General features: G+C 33.1%; 3 protein-coding genes across 3 annotated transcripts; 2 read left to right on the top strand and 1 right to left on the bottom strand.

Moving 5' to 3' along the window:
* Window positions 1-2171: 2171 nt before the first annotated feature.
* Window positions 2172-10400, bottom strand: LOC130640732 (protein Dr1-like). Its single transcript, XM_057447256.1, has 7 exons — window positions 10281-10400; window positions 4906-4992; window positions 4300-4394; window positions 4150-4218; window positions 3917-3949; window positions 3509-3580; window positions 2172-2660 (listed from the first exon to the last, which is right to left on the bottom strand). The coding sequence occupies exons 1-7, from the start codon at window positions 10330-10332 to the stop codon at window positions 2298-2300; spliced, it is 771 nt and encodes a 256-aa protein (XP_057303239.1). The 5' UTR covers window positions 10333-10400; the 3' UTR covers window positions 2172-2297.
* Window positions 10401-10446: 46 nt separating this feature from the next.
* Window positions 10447-17479, top strand: LOC130640733 (very-long-chain (3R)-3-hydroxyacyl-CoA dehydratase 1-like). Its single transcript, XM_057447257.1, has 2 exons — window positions 10447-10541; window positions 15909-17479. Exon 2 carries the CDS (start codon window positions 15910-15912, stop codon window positions 16609-16611), a length of 702 nt encoding a protein of 233 aa, XP_057303240.1. The 5' UTR covers window positions 10447-10541; window position 15909; the 3' UTR covers window positions 16612-17479.
* A 428-nt stretch (window positions 17480-17907) lies between these two features.
* Window positions 17908-22145, top strand: LOC130640731 (uncharacterized). Its single transcript, XM_057447255.1, has 7 exons — window positions 17908-18092; window positions 18477-18607; window positions 19506-19592; window positions 20175-20302; window positions 21001-21239; window positions 21389-21477; window positions 21661-22145. The coding sequence occupies exons 1-7, from the start codon at window positions 17988-17990 to the stop codon at window positions 21983-21985; spliced, it is 1104 nt and encodes a 367-aa protein (XP_057303238.1). The 5' UTR covers window positions 17908-17987; the 3' UTR covers window positions 21986-22145.
* Window positions 22146-22734: the final 589 nt, after the last annotated feature.

Here is a 22734-nt window from a genome sequence, read left to right as displayed (position 1 = left end):
ACATGTTTTGTGAGAAATAGTTGACATCCGTAGAAAAATTTAGCGTTTTTAAGTCTCCAGGTTGTCAAAAAATTGTTTCTCCAGCTTACTTCCTTTGTTTTTCGTCACTTCTTTGATAAACTAAACTTTAAAGTATTGGATGAGCATAAAAGGATGGAAAATGCCTTATCACCGGCCACCTTCCCTTTACGTCAAGTGCCCCTTTGAAATAAGTAAACAAGAAAAACTTTTATTAAGGTTTCATAGCATAATATCATATGCCACAAACATGCTTGCTTCTATTATCAAAATATACGTGTTTTTCACTTATGGTTATAAACTTTTATTAATCTCAGTTATGTAGATTTTTGACAACTTTGAACCCTCTTCGACTTTTATAAGGTATAAATTTTTTTTTGCAGGATAGGATCAATGCTTTTTTTAAAAAATCATCCATTTGAACCTTAGATGTGTTTTAAGTTCTTATGATACGCCCATGTTAACCTTCTTTCTTTTTTTTATTTAATAAGCTTTCTACCTTTTTGTTTGACTAGGTTACATTTGTTTTTATTTTTATGGCATTCTCCCTTTTTTGAAATCTCGTATCATTTTCTGAAAAGTTTATGTTTTCTACTATTACGCTAGCCATGGTAAGGCTTTGGCATTTCGAGCCTCACGATTTTTTAAAAAAGTGTGTTTTGCAAAATTGTTTATGGCGATATTCACTGCCTTAAAAAATGTTTTAATTGCACAAGTGAGAAAATTCGAAACAGTCACGTACAGGGACTTTCTTTTGTAAGTTTTTGATGTATTTTTAACATTAACTCAAAGGAAAAAACAAATACAGAGGAATCTCTCTATCTCGAACTCGCAAGGGACCAAAAAAATTGTTCGAGATAGAGAAAGTTCGAGATAAAGAAAAGAAAAATACGTTAGGCGGACCACAAATGGACCGAGACTTTAGTTCGAGATAGAGAAAAGTTCAAGATAGGGAGTAGTTGAGATAGAGAGATTCCACCGTGTTAAATAACGACGTGTATTTTCCAGTGGAATCAATGCTAACAAAATTTCGGTGAACTTCCCAGCCCTAAAATTTAAAATTAAAAACTGTCCGAATCTTCCAAGGGATTTTTAAAAAAATCTTCTATTAAGATTATCACCTCGCTTTGTTTTTCTCCAAGTTGTATATGAGCTTTGTTAAATATACTTACCTAAAAATATGAATAACTGTACGAAAACGACCAATGGCAACATGTTGACCTCTTGTAAGGAAGATAATCCTCGTCTTATTTACTCGTAATGGTTCGGTATAGTTGAACGAACGACAATATTCGGCATAGTATTTTGATCTTATTCGGTAAAAATCGGTATGATTTAAGCTGTCGCCCACTGAGCGAGTAGAACGGCTTTTTTCGAAGACGAGCTGGGATGCATGCATCAGCTACCAGGGGTAAGCGAAGTAAATTTCTCTCATAATTCGGACAAAATATGCGGTGATGATAAGTAGGAATTCGAGATGAAGAAAATACTAGTGTGTTGTACAGGGAATTTTGTACAAACATGGGCTTCTACAGTTCGGATTCCAGTAGGACAAAACAAGAATAAACAAGATAGCTGTACAGCTATGAAACTGTGGAACAAATGTTGTAACGAAGCTGGGTTTTTTTTTGTTCCTCTAGGATACACGAAGCCTATTTCTAATCGATCATCGACGTATTGCAAGCCAATAAAAAACTCAAGCCTCGCTTGCATAGCATATCTGCAACAGGTGATGCTAGACTAATTAACAAAAAATCGTTTTTTTATTACTTTTCACAAACACAAGACTGAAATAAACTAAACATGAGCTTGTAATAAAATTTTAATGCAAATTTTAAATTGACTGATTAAACGTTAATTAACTAACCGCGTCCGAGATACGCGTGTGTTTCACAGTTAATTAGTGTATAGTTGACAGAAATTGTCAATTCGGTTGTGAAAATTACGTGAAACGTATCTTAAATGTTTTGCGCTGAAGGCAGTTTTGTTTGACTTGTTGAATTTCTTAAGTGCATCATACCGAAATATTGCAGGACGGTTGGAAAACTTACAGGGTAGTTTTAAGTTTTCGGAATGTGGTTATTTTAAGGATAATATAACTATCAGATTTGAAGTTCCTAATACCTGGCTTTATGCGAATAAAAACTCGTACATTCCAAACTCGTTTTTTTTTTCTTTGAAAACGTAAATAATGGCTATGAACATGACACAAAAGTTGAAAGAAATACAATATGAAAAAGATTTGTGGTAACTAAAAATATATATACATCCTAACTGTACTACGTGTTTCCCGATTCCCCGGAAGTGTTTTGTTGTATGTTATTAGTGTGCGTAATTGTATTTGCGGCGTTACTTACGCCCCAAGCTGGCGTATTGTTCATAGTGTTTGGTTGTGGCGGTTTAACCTCAAACGATTTTGAATTGATTATATTACTCTGTGCGATTGGCGGTAACGCTCCCTGCGTCGAGACTTGAGATGAAGCGATTGGTTGTGATATAGACGGTTGCTGCATCAGAGCTTGCTGATTTAACGCATGTACGTCAGGTGTAGCAAAACCAGTTGCTATCGGCTGCATACCAGTTGTACCGGGTTGTTGTTGTTGTTGAAGCAAGCCTTGTTGCTGCATATGTAACCATTCCTCCTATGCCAGAAAAAAAAAAAACAGTGAAATAACGACAATAAAACAACTAATGCGATAAAGAAAATTGTTTAGACGACTTTTTGCATTATTTTTTAAATAACGCCTTCCTTTAGAAGTGCCTCAAATAAGCTTGTTCCTTAAATCCATAAAATACTTAAAAAAGGAGAACCAGTGTTTCGCGATAGGTAATTTTTTCAAGAGCGTCGATTTGCGAAAATTTATGTTCGCAAAATCTTATATTACTGCTTATTCGCGAAAGTTTATGTTCCTACCAGTGTTTCGCGATAGGTAATTTTTTCAAGAGCGTCGATTTGCGAAAATTTATGTTCGCAAAATCTTATATTACTGCTTATTCGCGAAAGTTTATATTCCTACCAGTGTTTCGCGATAGGTAATTTTTTCAAGAGCGTCGATTTGCGAAAATTTGTGTTCGTAAAATCTTTTATTACTGCTTATTCGCGAAAGTTTATGTTCCTACCAGTGTTTCGCGATAGGTAATTTTTTCAAGAGCGTCGATTTGCGAAAATTTATGTTCGCAAAATCTTATATTACTGCTTATTCGCGAAAGTTTATGTTTCTAAAATACAAAAATTTGGCGAATCTTCCCATTCTTGAATGTATCTGCACTTTTCTTTCACGGATTCATTTTTGTGTTGAAAAACCACTTGATTAACGCATTCGTGATTGAACAAATGATAAAAAATTTGGAATCCAAAACAGAGAAGCTATAAATAAACCGTGACCGACAACAGGTCTGAGTTTTAGTACTTATACCTTTTCGCAGGACATACTTTATTTATTATAAACATATCAAAATAAATGAACAAAAGCATATAAAATATACGCACGTGGGCTTGCTCTGCACGAGCTTGTGCAAACAAAGCTTGCTGCTGCCGCAGAAGCTCATCCTCTGATACACCCTATACAAACAAAAATTAGATAGATATAACAACGCACGCAAACGATCAGGGTTTTTGTAGCTGTATAATCCCAATCTACTATGCTTATCTTACGTGTGAAATGCTGTTGTTGTGGCAACAGTCGTAAAACTAATCATAACATATGCTAAGTCTTTCTGTGGGTAGGCTTATAATATGCTTATTTTTTTCTGACACTTTCCTCCTCGATATATTTTTAACGTGTAACTACACAAGTGGAATAAAATGTTGTGCGAAAAGAGTATGTCTAAGTTGGTTTTGCTTTTTAAAAAACTGTAAAAAATATATGATGAAAAGAAAGACTGGTGGAATATATACCTGGTTTTTCATTTTATTGTTCTTCTTTCTTGTCTACAAAAAAAATAAAATAAAGGTTACACAGTTCGTTCAGTTCGATAAATTAATACTCTTTAACTTCATTTTAACTTGTTAAAAGTAAACAGTCAACAAGTTCGAATACAGCATCTTTTATCTTATCCATATTAATAGTATTCCAACCATAGCAACTACACGAGTGGAATAAAATGTTGCGCTGAAAGAGTATGTCTCACTTGGTTTTGCTTTTTAAACTGTTGATAAACATCCTCCACATCTTTAATATATTCTTGAAATCCAAGGCTCTGAAATCAACGAATAGATATAAGGTTAAAGAGGGAATACTTCAGGTAACACATAAAAGACTTCCTAAGAAATAAATTTACCTCTAAAGCCAAGATGACATGCTCTGGAGAGATGGTCTTCTTTGTTTGTTTGTTGCATATCTCATTTGCTTCTGATGCTATTAAATGAATAAATTCTAGAAAAAAAAATGCATTCAATTTAAACAAATACTTTTTTTAAAATCAGATAATCAACACAGGAGCACTACGACGGGCTTAGAACACACAAAACCTACTCAAAGCATCGAGTGCAGTAAATGTTGTCCCTAAGACCTAACTTTATCGCATTCCCCTAAACCATTAAACAAATTTTCAACTTCTGTTTTAGGTTTTATGTGTGAAGAAGACCCCAACTGTAATAAAAAAGAACTAATCTACCATGTCCTGTTTCTTTGTATAAACATGATTACACTAGTCAGTGACCCATGGAAAAATGCACTGGCTTGCACGTCCTTTACTTACAACATTTCATGTGTCTTGCTACTTCGGTTACTATTTTGCATGACAGACATATACAGGTATTATAAAATAGATGAGCCCAACACTTAATACTTATGTTAATATAATGATGGGCCTTAATTAAAATAGAATTTTACAAACTAGAGAAGATAAAATGATGTGGCTTATTTAAAGGTGAACATGACAAACCTGTACAACAGTTAAGAACAAGCTCCCTTGCGTCATTAGACACACGGATCATGGGAATCATTTCTTTAATCATCTTATTAACTGCAGCTAAAATAAAAATACACATTAGCAGTTGTTGTCAACACATCAGACTGGACATTATTAAATTCTTTTACCTCTTTTAAGTAGGTTCCTCTATGTTTTTATCATGAAATTTGTAAGTCAGAAATAGACACTTCTTGTTAAATTTGTATACAATTTAAACAAACTTTACCCTATTCCTTCCAGGGTATTTCGAACATATTATGACCTCCCTCCATAACTTTGGACAGGCTTGTTTAAATTGAATCACACTTGGCACACTTATAGTACGTCATAAAAGAAACAAAATGGCAGCAATAAAGTTTTGCTTATATCAGCACTTTTTTGTGACGTCATTAAAAGCTTAAAATTTGTCTAATATACCACTATGTGCTTAAATTTCACTTACTTTCGTTCTAGAACAATTTTAGACATTCTGTTCAAAGTTTCTGACAGCCAAAGAAATTTTTTTAACATAATTTTTCAGTTTTTATATAGTTTTCATAAATAAAGGTCAAATATTGCCCCCAAAAATGATTTTCCCTGATTTTCGGGTAAAATCCGAAAAATGTGACCAAAATTATCAGAAACACCGGTTTAGCAATTTAGTCAGGTACTTGATTTTTGAACATCCACTGGATCTCCAACTTTCCCTTGCTTATGATCAAACCATACTTTACACCAGGACTTGGAATGGAAGGGGAGTGTTCAAGCGACAACTTCACTATGTCAGTCACACAGTTCACTCAGAACTTCTTGTAGTGTGCACGGTTGGTATCGGTAAGTCTTACAAACCATAAAGTTGACAAACAAAACGTTTGATGCTTGGAAACAAGTCCACTTTGAATACATCATGTTCACCAATTGCTTTAATTGTTTTAGTGATTCTTCTAAGTTTCTAATTATTTGATGACTTTCTTTATCCCCTTTCCGTGAAATGCACGGTTATACACTATGGCCAGTGAATGCATGGAGTGCTGAAAAAGCCGAAATCAAATCGTATCCAAGTTCGATGACAAAATTTTTGATGTCCAAAACTTTTTGTAACCAATCTGAACAAACATCTTTATGGCAGTCTTGAAGGAGAAGTACAAAGCATAAACAAAGGTATATCTGTATCAACAGGACAGATACAAACAGAGGGAATTCCAGATAAAGCAGCATAGTATGAACACAAAAAACTTTAGTGTCAACCTCTTCTTGATCCGTTTGCAGTGAGTCTTCAGTGAATTGTACTAAACCACCTTTGAAAGTTAATTTGAAAAACGTTGACCCACTGTTGATGTGAAGAATAGTGTCAGAAGAAAACAGGTCTGCATAACATGAAGGATGTGACCATTCGTGAAGAAAATCCACTAGTTCGGTCTTGTTGTTGTCATTTTTCATAAAATTAGACCATTGTGTTGGCCGCTTTTGATCTGTCCACTCAATTCTGTTATTATGCATACTGTAGTTTTCCTTCATGTGCGCTCGAATGATTAAATAGACCCATCTTTTTATTAATCGGTGACAAAATATACTTACTTTCATTGCAAAATTCTTTTTAAGATGAACCTTGCCACATCACCGATGTTGTTATTTGCAGTGTTTCAATTTGCTGCATTTGTTTCACTGTAGGGGGCTTCAGCGTAAGAGATTCCGAGTCTGAACTTCCTTGGGTCTGATGATACAAAGTTGTTCGATTAGCGATTCACTTGACTCAAGAAGAGAGGACATGTTTTAAAAAAAGTGTTGGTAATTCAGGAACTTGTGTTTTGCATTGGAAAAGTTCTGATGCTGTAGGTGGTCAATTATGGTACGTCTTTGATGAGTTTGTGATTTCATTTTTCCAGCAGCAAACACAATTACCCTTTCATTTTTAATTTTGTGTTTTGAGGTTTTTTGTTACAAACATAATATGACTTCTCCTTTTGACCAATTTTCTTGGTGCAAAAATATTTTGCCATATATAGATAAGTTTAAAAATTGAAATTTTATCACTAAAATGTCTGAATCACTTCAAGTAAAATTTTAGTGTCAGGGCTTTTTGTAAAGCTTCCTGTAGAGCTTTGTCCTTGTAAATGATTTCTTTATTTTCTAATACTTTTATTTGAACACAACATGTGGTATTTTCGAAATAGAATGTTTACATTTTGTAAATAAAGAGACGGGAGTCAATTGTATCGTATAAAAGAATTGTAAAAAAAATAATATATAGCTGTTTCTTTAAACAATAAAAAAGAAATTATACATATAGAGATTTTATTAAGATTCATTCTTTTTTAGTTAATTGAATTTCAAAACTAGCAACTGCCTTTTTTTCAAAGGGTCTATAATATACATCCCCTATAAAAATATTCTGTATTTTATAAACGTTTTGTATAAGATTTCAATTGGCTAGAACAAATCTTGTGTTAAAAATAAAGTAATTTTATTAGATGGGAATTTTATTGCATGCTAAATTAAATTTACTGTGATGAGTGCTTTGTTATAAGTTATTGTACAGGCAAAGTCACAGGCAATTACTGTTGTTATTATTGCGGAGCAAAGCGGAGCCCATTTCCTCATTAAATAAGCCAAATATAACGGGAAAAGGAAGGACGGTGGAGAGTATAAAGCATTTCTATATAAGATTTCGTCCCTATACATCAAATTTTCAAATTTCGACATGAAAATCTTAGTTACTCAAAACTTAATGTGGTTATTCTTTAAGTACAGTTTTTAGTAACCGAGACAACGTGTTTATTAAGGAGCATAGCGAAGGAGTGTTTGTTGTTTTTTAAGAATGGTGCCAAGCCTAAATGGTGCCGTTTCCAGTTGAAATTAAATCTGCGTACACCTTTTAGCCACGTGATACATTGCTCATGTTGACTAATATCACATGACCTTTTCTCGGACACATACCGCATCTTCGATTTCACGATTAATTTTTGATCGTGCACAAGAACCTTTTCCATAAAATATTGCAGGATTCTTTTTGCTTTAGGAGTGTAAAAACAGGTTTTAAACTGTGTTTTTATTTTTAAATGTTACAAAAACTTTTCCGCAAAATAAAATTGCTGAATGATTGTTTTAGCTGTGTGGTATAACAACAGGGTGTTTACTGTCTGTTTAGTTGAACCGAAGTTAGGATAGTTTTTCGGAAAGGGGTATTATGTCGAAACGTATATGTGCGCAACAGTATATCTGTACTAATCACTCAGCCTAGTGTTAACGACAAGCTATTACTGTGTTTCTATTTAACAGAAGTTGTGCTAAAGTTTTTTTAAAAGGGTTTGTTTACCTATACTAATGGCGCACCACAGATTAAAGTACATATATATTTTAAGTTTCACCGGAAACATTTTGTCAAAAATAAAAAAAGGTTTGCTGAGTGTTTTCGCTATGACAAGGCACAATATTTAAATTGTGTTTTTATTCCAGCTAAAGTTGAAGGAAATATATTTTCTGAATCTGAAAAATATAATTACACCAGAAAAACCATAAATGTTGTGTGTTTCACTCGATTTAGGATATACTGCACACCTGTACTAAGGTGCTCCACCTGAATGTGTGGTACAGTTTACAATTTGTATTAACTGTTCCACCGAGGGTTTTGCGCTAGGTAACACAGTTATACTTATGACTTAACCAGCATTTCTCAAAAGGTTAATTAACTAGGATGTGTGGTGTACATTACTAAGTGTATATAATATTCACCTGTACAGTTTTGTATATATATATAATTATGCCCTGCTGGTCTAATGGCTATGACACTCATGCAAATGAGAGATGCAGGTTCAAATCCTGGACAGGGCTAGGAATAACATAATTATCTTGCACCTACAACAACCAGGTTGTCATAAGTATATGATATTAGCTATATTGAGTATTTATAATAGGTAATCTTTGAGTCTTGGAGGGGGGAGTTGCATACATTTATCACTTTCATTTATAGAGCCCAAACATGCTTTTTGGAATAGATCTATCACTTTATGGTAAAAAGTTTTGTGTTGATAAACCTGGTGGGCACAAGAAACCAAAAAAGGCGTTTTTTAATAAATGTTTTTGCCTTTCTCGTGGACTTCTCTGATTATTTCACGAGGGTGCCGATAAGCCGCATAGGCCGTAAAAAGTGCGGACGTTTTCGGGCGAGTTCGGCGTTTTGAAAAAAAATCAAGTATTTGCCCGAAAACCCCCGAATAGACCCGAACAATGCCCGAAGAAGAAAAGAAAAACAGACACTAATGATTCCAAAAACTATAAAAATTAAAATAAACTTATAATGTGGTAGCGAAGTTCTTAAAAGAACTGTTTTTGATAGTTTAAAATAAGATTTACTTGATAAATAACTTATATATAAACTTTATTAACTCCTTTATCTTTAAGCGCTTTCTTCTAACTATCGTCCGCATGGTATGTTTACACGGAATTGCATTTCGGGAATGTTCCGGGCGAGTTCGGGAAAATGCGGACGGTTTCCGGGCGACAACCGCCTATTTAATTTGAAAAGTCGCCTGAACTCGCCCTTATATATGCAGGCGTTTGCAGCTTATCAGCACCCTCTTATTATTTCTATATCTTGACTTTTTAATGTTGTTGTCATTGGAAACAAGTAAATATCAGATTTATCAAAAAATGATATGGCATTATGACCGATTGTTTAAATACTTGTATTGGCACATAATTAACATGATTCACTGTATATTGACCTTGATAAATTTGAGACTTTTTTTTGAGATATTGAATTTGAAATATTTGCACCTCAATATTTTCTATACTCCTGGACTAATATGATACTTATCTCAGATATACTGAATATACGCAATCTTAAATTTGTAGGGGGAGATTTTCTATTAAAGTCAGGCACCCCTGCCTTGCCGTTCCATTGCCTTGCCAGCACTGACCGTGCCTTTGCTTACCCTTCCTATGCCTTTTCTGGTGTCTGCCTACTACGTCCTTGCCTCCCATGCCTTGCCTACCCCTGCCTTCCTGATTCCTCTTCCTGTTTCCTTGCCTGCCTTTGCCGTGCCCTTTCCTTGTCGTGCCCTTTCCTTGCCGTGCTTAATGCCTTTGCCTTGGCAACCTCTCCGCAACACTTTCTATATTGATTTGTTTCCATTTCGTTCAAAAGTTTTAATTGATTGTTTGTGTCTTTTAAATGAAATTGACAACAAATCATTTTGTGATAAGAAGCATAGCTACAAAACATTTTAAATGCTTTTGAGTGGATTCCTCAACCGGATTTTGTTTAAAACGATTTTTTCAGCGTTCTTAATTTTAAAACTTAAAATTTAGATTAACTGTCATTCGAATTGTTAAAATTAAAACATATGTACAGACAAAATATAATTTACCTCGTGGCAAGCTCAAGTCATCTTCTTGTGACGGGGCAGCATTGTCCGCCATTTTGGTTTTGGGTCGAAGAAATATGTCTCAATTACTACTCGTATTTATAATAAACTACAGGTAAAAACCGGAGATAATCAAGCCCTGGTTAATTCCCTAAATGTTGACGGCTGCCGAAGACGCTCAGTTCACTACGATGTCATTCACTGTACGAAGTTGGGCTTTTTAGATTGTCTTGTGGTCCAGTAGTACACTGTAGGACGTGTCAGGTCGATATTCTTTAATTTCTTTCCTCTTTATTTTTGTTGTCGCGACTAGTCATATTTAAGTTTGTGTTTAGTTGGTTAGCTTGTTCATACCTCAACAACTTTTTAGCCCTTCTTATTCAGTCAGTTTGGGACAACTGCAAATTAGACTATTCCGCATAAATAGGCTATGATAGACAAATTAGGCAAAATTTATCTCCTAACTACTCTATCAACATTAAATTTGCTTATTACAGCCTTCTGGTCCGTGGTCGCACCGATCTTTAAGTTTAAATATGATCTAACAAACCTCCCTCGGATGTAGAAGTATTATTTTCCTAAATGTTATGGTGCATTTTGAAGATATTGCTTTTAATTTGTTTTGCTGCTAATCCGCATGCGCACAGCATTTTTTCTGGCGTGTTTTAAAAAACTGCCGAAATATACTATTATTTTGATTTAAAAAAAGATGGCACATGGTTAGGCTATGATATCCTACAGCACAATCTGAATGTAATCTACCGTGGATGCGAAACTCGCATGAATAGTTACACAGAACAATACCTTTTGTGTTTTTGAGGAAATAATTGCCTCGCTGATAAACAATGACCCCATGCGATCAATTGTTTAATCACAATAGGTTGCAAGATCAATTTTAGCAATCTATTTTGCGCGAACTCTTTTGAAAATTTTAATTGCAGTAATTAAGCGTTTTTTTAAATTGCATTTTAAAAGTTTAAAAACTAATAGCAGCGATAGAAATGTTTTTTTAGATCGCTTTTTAAAACTTTAAAATCGAAAAGCGGCGATAGATATGTTTTATTAGATCGCATTTTAAAGTTAAAAAACAAAAAGCAGCATTTAAAAGTTGTGAACAATGCATGTCGTATGTTTCTTAGATTAAACGCACTGGAATTTTTTTAAGTAATTAAATCAACAATACATTCTCGCGCAATGTATTATAAAACTTCGCGAAAGATTTTTATTATTTAATTACTTCACGCTAATACTTAAGGGAATAGCTTATCAATACATTTAAACAATGCATTTTGCTATTAGAAAAAATAAAATTGCTCCAATATTTCTTCGCGAGCGCATTGTTTTTTAACACGCAAATATAAACTCGCAAAACGCTCAGGGGATTTAATTATAACAAAAGACAAACGACTGCCGTCCTCCACGAAAAGGTGTGATATTAGCGTGTACGCTGTAGATTACATTCAGACTGTACTGTGATTATGCTATCATAGACAAAATAAGCTACTTGGACAATCTCGCCCCAGACCTTGTTCTAGTCGATTGAAAACGAGTTTGGTTGGTGGGCACGTTCACATGTATAACTTTTATATCCGCCATGCAAATTCTATGAAATTTGACCTAAGCAAAGCTGACTAGGTCAGCAAGTAGTACAGGAAAAAAAGTAGCGCGAGCAACAAAGATTGCGAAGATATCGTTGATTAAAATTTTCCATCTCCTAAATAGACTATTCTTTCCAAGTTAAGCTATTAAAAATCTCCTAATTTAGCTACTAGCTTATTTAGGAGAAATAGTCTAATTTGCAGTTGTCCCTAACTGTCAGTGCGAAACCAGTTATTGTCCACTTTTTCAACTTGTTTAGTTTGTTAGCTCAACAACTTTTTAGCCCTTCTTATTCAGTGCGAAACCAGTTATTGTCCACTTCTCCAACTTCAAGCCTCACTTTCTAACTTTCTTTTTCACTTTTTTACTTTACTAAAGTGTTCAAAGCTTGGGCATTAGCTAGCTAGCTACAACGGCACAATTTCACCACTTTTTGTAAAAAATATATATTGGGGGTTGGTTAGGAATAGTCTCCAACATCAATCCATTTTTGATACGAATTAAACCGATTTTCATCATGAAATTGAATGTTTACGTTTTTATGAGATTCTTGCTCATGTGCAGAAAAAATCAGAAAAACAATAGGCAAAAAAATGCAGACCTTAGTCAAGTTATGGTTAAAAACTTTTTTGCTGTGATGCAAGCTTTATTCTAATTTTAAGTACAAAAGACGCCTCTAACTGAAAATGAAGTTTGGAATGGGACTGGTCCACGACTTACCACCTGCATTATTTTGCCTGTCGATTGCCGTAAGAGGTCTGGGGATTATAAACAACATGCGTCACGATGAAAGTCATCTATAGACAACTTTCATCATGACGCAGGTGGACCAGTGCATTTCAAACTTGATTTTCGGTTAGACGTATCTTTTGATCTTAAAATTAGAATATATAGCTTGCATGTAGTTGAGATTTAGATCATATATATATCACTGAAAAGATGCTAGTGGCCACAGTTTTTAACCATAATTTGACTTTCTTTACCTAAGGTCTGCATTATTTTGCCTGTTCGATTTTTCTTATTTTTTCTCGTAAAGTAAACAAAGAAAGTCATCTATTGAAAACATTTCTTGTTGTTGTTTCTGAAGGCAGCTTCGCCTCGCTAGCTGTCTTACTTTTTGATTATTTTTCTCTCTTCAAACAGTTGGTCATTTCCTTATGGAGACATTATCAAATCTAGACAATTAAAATACGTAAATTTTAAGAATTTCCCCTTTCATGCTCTAAATTTGATTATCTCCATAGTGCTTCAACTATCTTAAACTATCACAATGAGCATTCTCCCCTGTTGGGTTATTTAGCTTATAATATGCAGTAATCCTGGTCATGCTAATAAAAAAATAAAGAGCATGATAAGCATAATTATCATAATTAATAACCACGAGGCAATGCTGTGATTTTATTGAACTCCATCTCAGAGCTCATTTAAAGTTAAGTTTGTTTACCTACGGTTTCACACGAACATTTTGCAACGGCCCGCTTATTAGACAGGAATAAGAGATCAACAAGATCGTTTAATATGGCGGCTGGAAAACAAAAACAATAAATTCAAGATATTAAAGTACCATTATTTCCATTTCTAGTATGTTTTACATGCTCAATTTTTCAGGAAAGTAATAACTCCGTCTGAACTTTGAAATAAATAGATAAAATGTATATGTTAATTTTTTTGATAAGGGTGATTACGTGCCTTAAAGGATTTTGAAATTCTTATCATAAATATTATTTGTGATACAATGTGAAGGTGTTATTGAAACTTATTTTTTTTTTTTTTTAATATGAACGTTATTGATGTATTTTTGAAATAAATTTCTGTTGTGAGTTTCAAGTTATTAGGCTAATCTTAATAAAAGTAATTAAATTTTCTTGATTTATATTAAGGATTAAGCTGTGCTAATTCTCAACACGTCCTTTTTTCCATATTCTGGCACCTAACATGGATGAATCGTATTTATGGCATATTGAACATACAACCATGGAATTCTACATGTTGTTTAGCATGCCTGGGCATATGCAGAGGTTGCACTTTCGCACCCTGCAGGCTGCAGATTACTGTTGAGTTAATGGTTTTTGCTAATTTAAAAAAGTGCCCAAAACACTGACCCAGTGTTTTGGGCACCAAAATTTTTTTGCCAATTTTTTTGTCATTTTTTTGCTTACAATTAAAATAAAGTTCAGGGTAAGCGTCCATACTAACTACAAACTTCCATAATTACGAGAAACGTCAATTTGACATCTGTAATTAAGTAGGTTTTTAATGCTTACTTCCTACTTTAAAACAAGTTATGAAAGAGCTATAGGAATCTTTTTATATTTTTAAAAATCTTTATTGGTTCTCAAAATTTTAGACTTAAAAGTTCCACTAATTATGTAAAATCATAACATCTCCCTGTTGCTGAAAGGTCATTGATGTTATCAATGATAATTGTAATGATTAAATATTAATATTGATATCAATCTAAATGTCTGAAAGCATAATGCATTATCATATCTTGGTAAAACTGTTAAATACAACACCTCATTTTGGTCCAGGAGATAATTTTATGCATAATTAGTGAAATTTTAAGTCAAATATCTTGAGAGCCAATGAAAAAATTTCAAAATAATAAAAAGATTCCTAGACAACTTTCCTAACTCTTTCATATGAAATCAATTTGTTTTCAAGTGGGAGGTAAATATTTAATTTGATGTTTTATCTGTGGCAATTTAATTTTAAGAAACTTATTTCAAGATGTTTTTGATGACATCAGCATATAATAAATTACTGCTCCATGCAAAAATCAAAATATAATTTGTTCAATTATATGTATAGCTTTCGTTGCATAGAACCTGAAATGCTTATTGTCTTGATCTGGTGGAGAAAGTTTAAATTATAACAATTCAGGCAGGCAGACAGTCTTGGTATTTTAGTGTGTGTGATGACACACATGCGTCCATACATGCCTGTAACAAAATTGGGTTTGCTGTTTAAAGGTCTTAATTGTATGTGTAAAACCAATATCATGCGTGCAAAAGTTTATTTTCTGTAGACAGACTAATTTAAAAATTAAAAATCCTGTGCCTAGACACCAAACAATTTTGACACCAGCCTTCCATTTATTAAGAAATACAAAGTGATTCAAGAAAAAAATGAAAACTTTCCAGTGATAATAGAAAGCAAGTTAACTTTCTTGCGTTGGGTAGCCGAAATATATATTGTTCAATCATTTGATCTGATACTATAAAACAATATTGAAATGTATTTCGTAAACTAACTGTTTTACCATGAAAAAATAGTAGTTTTAGTTACACATAAACATTAAATCATGCATCTCCCATAGACGGTCAGCAGGTGTAACGCCCACAAAAATATCAAATGTGAAACAATATAGTTATTGCTAGAATCAACTAACTTATATGTTTTAATATTGCACTTGTATATCTTGTTTGGGTAGCATTAAATGTACTCGCCCTTTAAAAGGCATGCATCCTTCGTCAATAGGCAGGTTTTGACGTGGTAGCCAAAATTCTCCAAACGTGTTACATATTTAAAGCCATAACCTGACTGTTCTTGCTAACATAAATCATTATCACACAAGTAAAGGGGATGAAATATGAAGAAATAACTTTCCAGATAGAAAAAAGTCATGTTAGGATAAATAATTTAAAAAGTTTTGTCAAAATTTTAGGTGTGTGGAATGGATCCACCTGCCGCATAATGAATCTTAGGTTTTAAAATGCGTCACTATTGTGTCAACTTGCAATGAATTGTACAAAATAACTGTATGAAGTAACAAAATAACTGTGTTTTATGTACAATTTACTATTTATTAGGCCTTATTTGGAACTGAATCCCTTCCATCTGTTATCTGCAAAATCACACTAAGATTAGAAAGAGTTATTTTTTTGTGTAGAAAATCAAACATAATAACACCCTCTTTGTAATTTTCATCAGGGATGGATGTGTCAGTAGGTTAAGGTATATGGCCTGTGGAAAGGAACAGATTTTAATCCTGCATTGAGAATTTATAGATGTATTTTTATTACCTTATAGGATGGCAGATACAAAGAGTGAGCCAATCAGGAAAGAATCCCCATTTAAGAAATTATACTTAGTTGCATATAACAGTGCTCTGGTTATTGCCTGGAGTTTAGTCCTTTTAAAGTCAGCCATATTCTTATCAGAAAGAAAGGATGTGGGTGGATTATATAATGAAGTTGAATATTGGCTGAAAGTAGCCCAGACGGCTGCAGTTATGGAAATAATTCATGCTTTAGTTGGGCTGGTAAAGTCTTCTGTCTTTACAACTTTTCCCCAAGTACTATCACGTTTGGGTGTGCTGTGGGTTATTCTTGAGAGTATCGTAATGAAGAATCATTTAACCCATGACACCATAGGCTTCCCTTTGTTATTATTTGCATGGACGATAACAGAAATAGTTCGCTACACCTTTTACACCAATACCTTGTTAGACAACCTCGGTTACACTCTGAAATGGTGTCGGTATTCACTGTTTATCGCTTTATATCCAATGGGTGTCGCAGGAGAAATTGTTTGCATCCTTTCAGCAATGTCAGTTGCAAAAAAATCTGGTCAGTTTTCAGTTACATTGCCGAACAAGTTCAATTTTAGTTTTGATTTTGTCACGTCATGTTACTTTGTATTGTTGCTGTACCCACCTGGTTTCTATTTTCTTTATTCACATATGTTACGTCAAAGAAAGAAAGTCCTTGGCACAAAGGATAAGAACTTGTAAGAATTATAGCAGTTATGTTGGTAACACAAATTTAAAAAATAAGCCATGTAAAGAGTTTATATTAAATCTTCATTAAGTATTTTATCTGGATTAATTCTAATTTGATTTTCGTGTGCAAGGTTTCAGCAAAGTAAATTTGATTTTAAAAATTGATTAAAAAAAAACATAACTAATGTTCAGACACCAGGAAGTGTGATAAAGATCAGTCTTTTAACTAGTTTCTATTAGTAAAAATATGATTAGCTGTTTTGTTTCCAATATTATATACCTTAGATTTTTTCATGTTTTATGTTTCATTTTTATTTTCAGTGTCAACACTGAGTTGTTTTAGTTTTATACTTATTTTTTATATGAACTTTGTTGCGATCACTTGATGTAATGTTTTTAATATATTATACACTTGTAACATTCGGCTGTTTCCTGCATGGTGTTATTATCATTGTTATTTTTGGATTTCCAACTAATAAACAACAACAAAAGTTTAAACTTTTTTTTTCTACACTAAAAGTAAATGCTGGTATGTGGTGTCTAATTCTTTCTGAATTTTGTTCCCTTACAATTTTTGTACTTGCAAATATTGTTTTAGGAATATTTTTTATTTGCATTTAGGTAGAAATTGGTTTTTATATAAGTCCTTTCCTAAAGAGGTTGTTGTTGCTTTATTATAATTTTTTTTTGAATTTCATTAGATCTATGGGTTTACTTAATAACTCATGCTAAAGTCGATATCCATTGTGTTGTTGGTTTTACTGTATTTGAAAACAAAAGTGTAACATCTGAAATTGAGATCGCTAAAAGCATGTTGAGAATAAGTGAGAAAGCACAAAAGCTCCTCTGTACTGCTTATTTACCTTGCAACCAAACAAGACTATGTTTCTTTCACTTTTTGTTGGTATATGTTGCGGGGAAATGATTTTCTTTGTAAATATGTGCTACTACTTTCGAAAGCGAATTTGGCAATAAATAAGTTTCCATAACCCATTTAATACAAACATTCCAGGATGTTTTGCTCCTAGTATTAAAAATGATACTTGATGTGGCAACTAGATAACATTTTTAGGCTATTGTAGTTAATTTGAATTTGTGACCATTTCATGAAAAAAATTGATATCCATGTGGAATTTAAAAATTAGTATGCTAATGATTATTTTCAGTTACCGTGATAATTTTAAAGGTAAAAATAATGTCAGCATTTTTTTTTATTTTTTATGAATATTCTAAATGATTGATGAGATGAATTTAATCAAAAGAGATCTAATACGCCGTTATATAAGTTTTCCGAAATGCAGGATGACTGTAAGAATAACCAAATTTATTCATTTAGACATAAACATGTTCAGTCGTAGTCATATCTATATACACGAAAACTTGTAAGCATGACTTCATCAGAATGGGTGAACCTTATCTTGGACTTTGCACCTGGTATATTTGCAGCTTTATTTTATGGCATTGTATCAGGATCAATGTCATTTATGAATAAGGTATATTATATTTACTTGTGTTAATTTGTATTAGAATATGTATGCCTGTTTCCATCTTATGGTTAACTTGGTTTAGTTAATCTATATTATAATACCCGTATGCGTCTGTCTGTCACGCAAAATGGTACCACAAGTAGCAAGACATACAAATAGTGATGAATAAAGGGCGGGTGAAACCGTGGATTTTTCCACAGGCCACCGACTAGTTCATTAAATTTCATTTGATTCGGAATATTTTTACAGAGGTTTCTACTTCTACCACCATGTTGTGTTGAATCCTTAAACAACAAAGCCTTTCCAAAATATTTTACCTCTTTTTTCTTGCATTAAGAACTAAATTTCCTATATATATTCACATACACTGTACTGTTGTTTGTTTTTTAGACTGTTTTAACAGGTTATAGCTATCACTATCCTGACATTGTAATGCTGTCGCAAATTGTTGCAACATCAATAGCGTTAGAAGTGTGTAGAAGGATTAACATGTGTGATATACAACCATGGACTTTAAAGAGGTGGGTTGTTGACCAAAAGCTTTATAAATCAATGTTCACATTTGTTGTCTTTTTTTGTAGGATACCACTTTATTATAGTTAGAATTTTGTTTTAAAGGCCTTACGAAAAGTCTATCTGCTCCAAAATCATCAATTTTATACTCTTTCTCCGTTGTGCACTTTAATGCAGTTTTGAATTACCCCTCCCATGAGCATATATATATTGTTTACGTCATACCCCACTCAACAACAATTGACTTTATTTTCGTGTAATTTAACAAATACCTTCAAATATTTGTTCAAATATTTTTCCTGCCTTTTTACTTAAAACAAATTATGAGGAATTAAAGTTTATTAAAAAAGTATTAAAAAAGTAAATTTTTTTTCATAAAAGACGTGTAAAAACGCACATAACAATTTTTTTAAAGGTATTCATACGCGCCTTCCTTCCCTGAACCCACCTCCCCTTCAAAGTTCCTCCCTCCCCTTCAATGATCCTCCCTCCGCTTGCACGCTTTATGGTTTTTGGATAGCCCTTACCTTTGTAATCTTTACTATTGGATTATTTATACGTATGACTAAGAGTGTGTTGCTAATATTTGGAGGGAAAACATTTTTCTACACATTAAATTTTTGAAGTTCATCTTGAAGATATTATTTAAGAGTAAACCAGTGTTATAAATGAGAAAAAGTGAAACTTACACTGCTTCACGTCACTTGGTTAACTTTCTCGAAAATAAGCAAAAATTTAAAACTCAATTAAGGCACTCATACTTTTGTAATTGTATTAGATTTTCTACTTTTTATGTCACTGGCTTTTTTAACAATCTTTCCTTTTCTGTGTTTAACTAATGGACTACGGTATTTCAGGTAACTTAATTATAAAGTTAGTTTAGAGGGTGTATTGTTCTTGTTGCAGAGGTAAAGACTTTGCTATCCCGAGTTTCTGTTTCGCTCTGCATACGACCTTAGCACTGGCAGCTCTAGATGACTTGTCCATACCCATGTGAGTATTAACTGATGTTGTATTTCTCAACATGTGTAAGATGTTAGTGAAATCGAAATCGAATGTTTAGAAAACGGATTGATTACAGACCTTAAAGTTTTAAAGGCCTTTTAGACGGTAAACTATATGATAAATCATACATTAAGTTTACTAAAAATAGAATACTTAACAGAATAGTTAATAGTGTATTGTACCGAAACTTACTCAGCATTAGTTCAGCAAAAATCAAAGAGTACCGACATTCGATAATACATGTAGCTCCAAATTTAGCAACTTTACAGAATCATCTATGAAGTTTCACTTTCGAACAGAATGAGTGAGAATGAATAAAGTTTTGACGTGGAAAAACTCAACAGATAAGAAATAATTTTAAAAATAAATTACTATATTATATAATTGTATTTCAATTAATTTATTACAATATTTTTCTGTTACTATATTAAGGCGAATAATTTATCGTCTAAAAGGGCCTTAATAGTGAAAAGTATATACTGAATTAAATATTACTAACCAGAGGCAAAACTTGCACTTGATTACTCATACTTTAACACCGAGCATCAATTTTCTTATTATCCTCTTTAGATATAATGTGTTGCGTCGCATGCTCCCTCTCGCCAGCCTAATCATGAGTGTGATTGTGTTGCAGAAATATCCATCCAGAGGAACCGTGGCTTCAGTTTCTCTCATTGTGACTGGAACTTTATTTGCAGGTATTTTAATGTATTATGCTTTTAAAATGCAAAAAGAGTTTCCCATCTTCTTGAATGCAAACTTCGTCACCTTTTTGAGCTCGAAGTTGTTTGTTCATTTGACTGGCCTTTAACAGGATTGCAAAGGCTTCTGTATGAAAACTATAAAGCATTGTTATATATCTTGTGGTTAATTGAACGTACAGTCATGGAAACATGAAAAACCATCCTGTGAAATATAGATGTCTCCTAAAAGTATTACCAGTGTTTTCAACTCGCTTATCTAAGTTACTAAATATTGCATAGCCTGTGGAGGTATTTTCTGTGATTTTAATTTTTGCGCGATTAAATTCCGCGAAATTCAAAGTTTTGTTTATGATGATTTCTGGTACTATATATATACCATGTTTGAAAAATGTCAGAACGATAAAAAAATAACGAAAATCATTTCATTGTCTTTCTCTATATATTTATGAAAACTTAAAATCGAGAAATTAATTTCATGAAATTTAAAAAGAGATAGTGTATCGCAAAATTAGATTCTGAAAAAAACTCTGTAATTTTGCCTATGTTGAGCGCGATTTAAATTCCGCGAAAATTGCTTTCCTTAAAGTATCCTTAGATTTTTGTTACAAGAGTTCCTGTAAAATTTCAGAAATTTATCTAAAAATTTTACCCTACAGTGTTGAAGTTGTGTTTGAAGTTTTGTAATTTGTTAGGGATTGGAGATTTAAGTTTTCAAGTTATTGGATACAGCAATGCCATCCTGAGTGTACTGGCACAGAGTGTTTACCTCACGTTTGTGCAGAAGACTGGGCTAGAGAAAGGAGGTTCTGCTTTGTCTGTTCTTCATTTAAATAGTATCAACTGCATACCGATGTTGTTGTTGTTCACTGCTTTGAATGGACATTTAGTAAAAGGCTTCCAGTTTCCAGGATTCTCTCAAATCGGATTTCTGGTAAGTTAATGCTGCCATCTTTTGTCATATGTCATATTTTCAGGGATTACAACAGGTCGTTATTGACAAGGTTATTTTTTTATTCTAGATTTATTATAGACGTGGTCTCCTCACTTTCAAATTTCTGCATATTTCTCAACTTTTTTTAGGTGTACTTCACCCTAAACATATTTCTTGGTTGTATTCTCAATTACTCTTTATTCTTATGTGCTACTAAAAACTCAGCTTTGACTACCAGGTAAGTTTATATAAATACCTTTTAAAAATTAATACTTGGACTGTCCACTCGTGGAAAACGTAAGTACGAAGAAAAGTGATCAATATTTTATCTGATCTCAGGAGAGCTAAATATCATAGAAATATTTGGTCTTGTGAAGTTAAATATAAGTATGTTATGAATTAATATTGTTTCCCCTTTTAGTTTTGTGGGTGTTATCAAAGGCGTTATCACGACCATCATTGGATTCTTTACCTTCGGTGGTGTCCACTTCACCTTCCTCGCTGTTGGTGGAGTAACGTTAAACGCAATAGGAGGTGTTTTATACACGTATGTGAAATATAAGGAAAAGAAAAACCAAATTCATCTCTTATTAAACACGCCTTTAAGGTCTCCATTGAGAAGAAGTAATTCGAAAACCAGTGAGACTGCAAACGGTATGATTACAAGACATAGACTTGACTCGGGTTGCGACACTGACGAGTCGATAAAACCCAATGGACACGTAACTATCGATTTCTCTAGGTAGCATTTTGTTAATTTTTTTGTTAGACTGTTGGGGTTGGTAATTATAAACTTATTGCACCACAATTTATCCTGCATTTTACATACAGCTGGCTGTGCTAGGGTGGTGGGTAAATTACTAAACAAGGGACAAGAGCAACGAGGGAACCGTTTATCCGCGAAAATTTTTACCGTAAGTATAGTCACGGGCAGAACCATATTTTCGCCAGATATATCTTTGTGCATATGGGGACTACTCATCCCCAAAAAGAATTTCCACAAAGATTTCTTTTCGCAAATATTTTGTAACCTTTTCGACCTTCTCGGCTTTGTCTGACAAAGTTGACAATTTTTATCTTAAACATTTACTCAGGTTGATTCATACTAAGCGCCATTTATTGCATCGCATTATTAATTGTACTTTTCTTTTAAAAGAATGACACTAAATAATTTATATTTATTAGATATTTAAATATAACAATCGGATAGGTATATTTTTATGTAGTTTAACATTTTTACTGATATGCCACAGTTTTTAGTGCCCCGAACTTTTCGTTATTTCGAAGAAAAAATTGCAAAATGTCTTGTCCATTCGTCTAAGAAAAAGCTGTGGCTTGAGATGTCAAGACTTCTTCAACTGCTATTCTTTTACAGCAATCCGGTTTCAGGAATACTGCTGAGAATATGAATTTCTGTAAAAAAAAGATCTGTAGTGATTTCTACGGTTAAGAATTTCTTTTGTCGAGTTTTATTTTCAAATACTTCACTCAGAGA

This window comes from Hydractinia symbiolongicarpus, chromosome 4 (genome assembly GCF_029227915.1).
Source record: "Hydractinia symbiolongicarpus strain clone_291-10 chromosome 4, HSymV2.1, whole genome shotgun sequence".
Classification (NCBI taxonomy): domain Eukaryota; kingdom Metazoa; phylum Cnidaria; class Hydrozoa; order Anthoathecata; family Hydractiniidae; genus Hydractinia; species Hydractinia symbiolongicarpus.
Note: the sequence above shows the minus strand (reverse complement) of the source record. Positions and strands in the feature narration are given on the sequence as shown.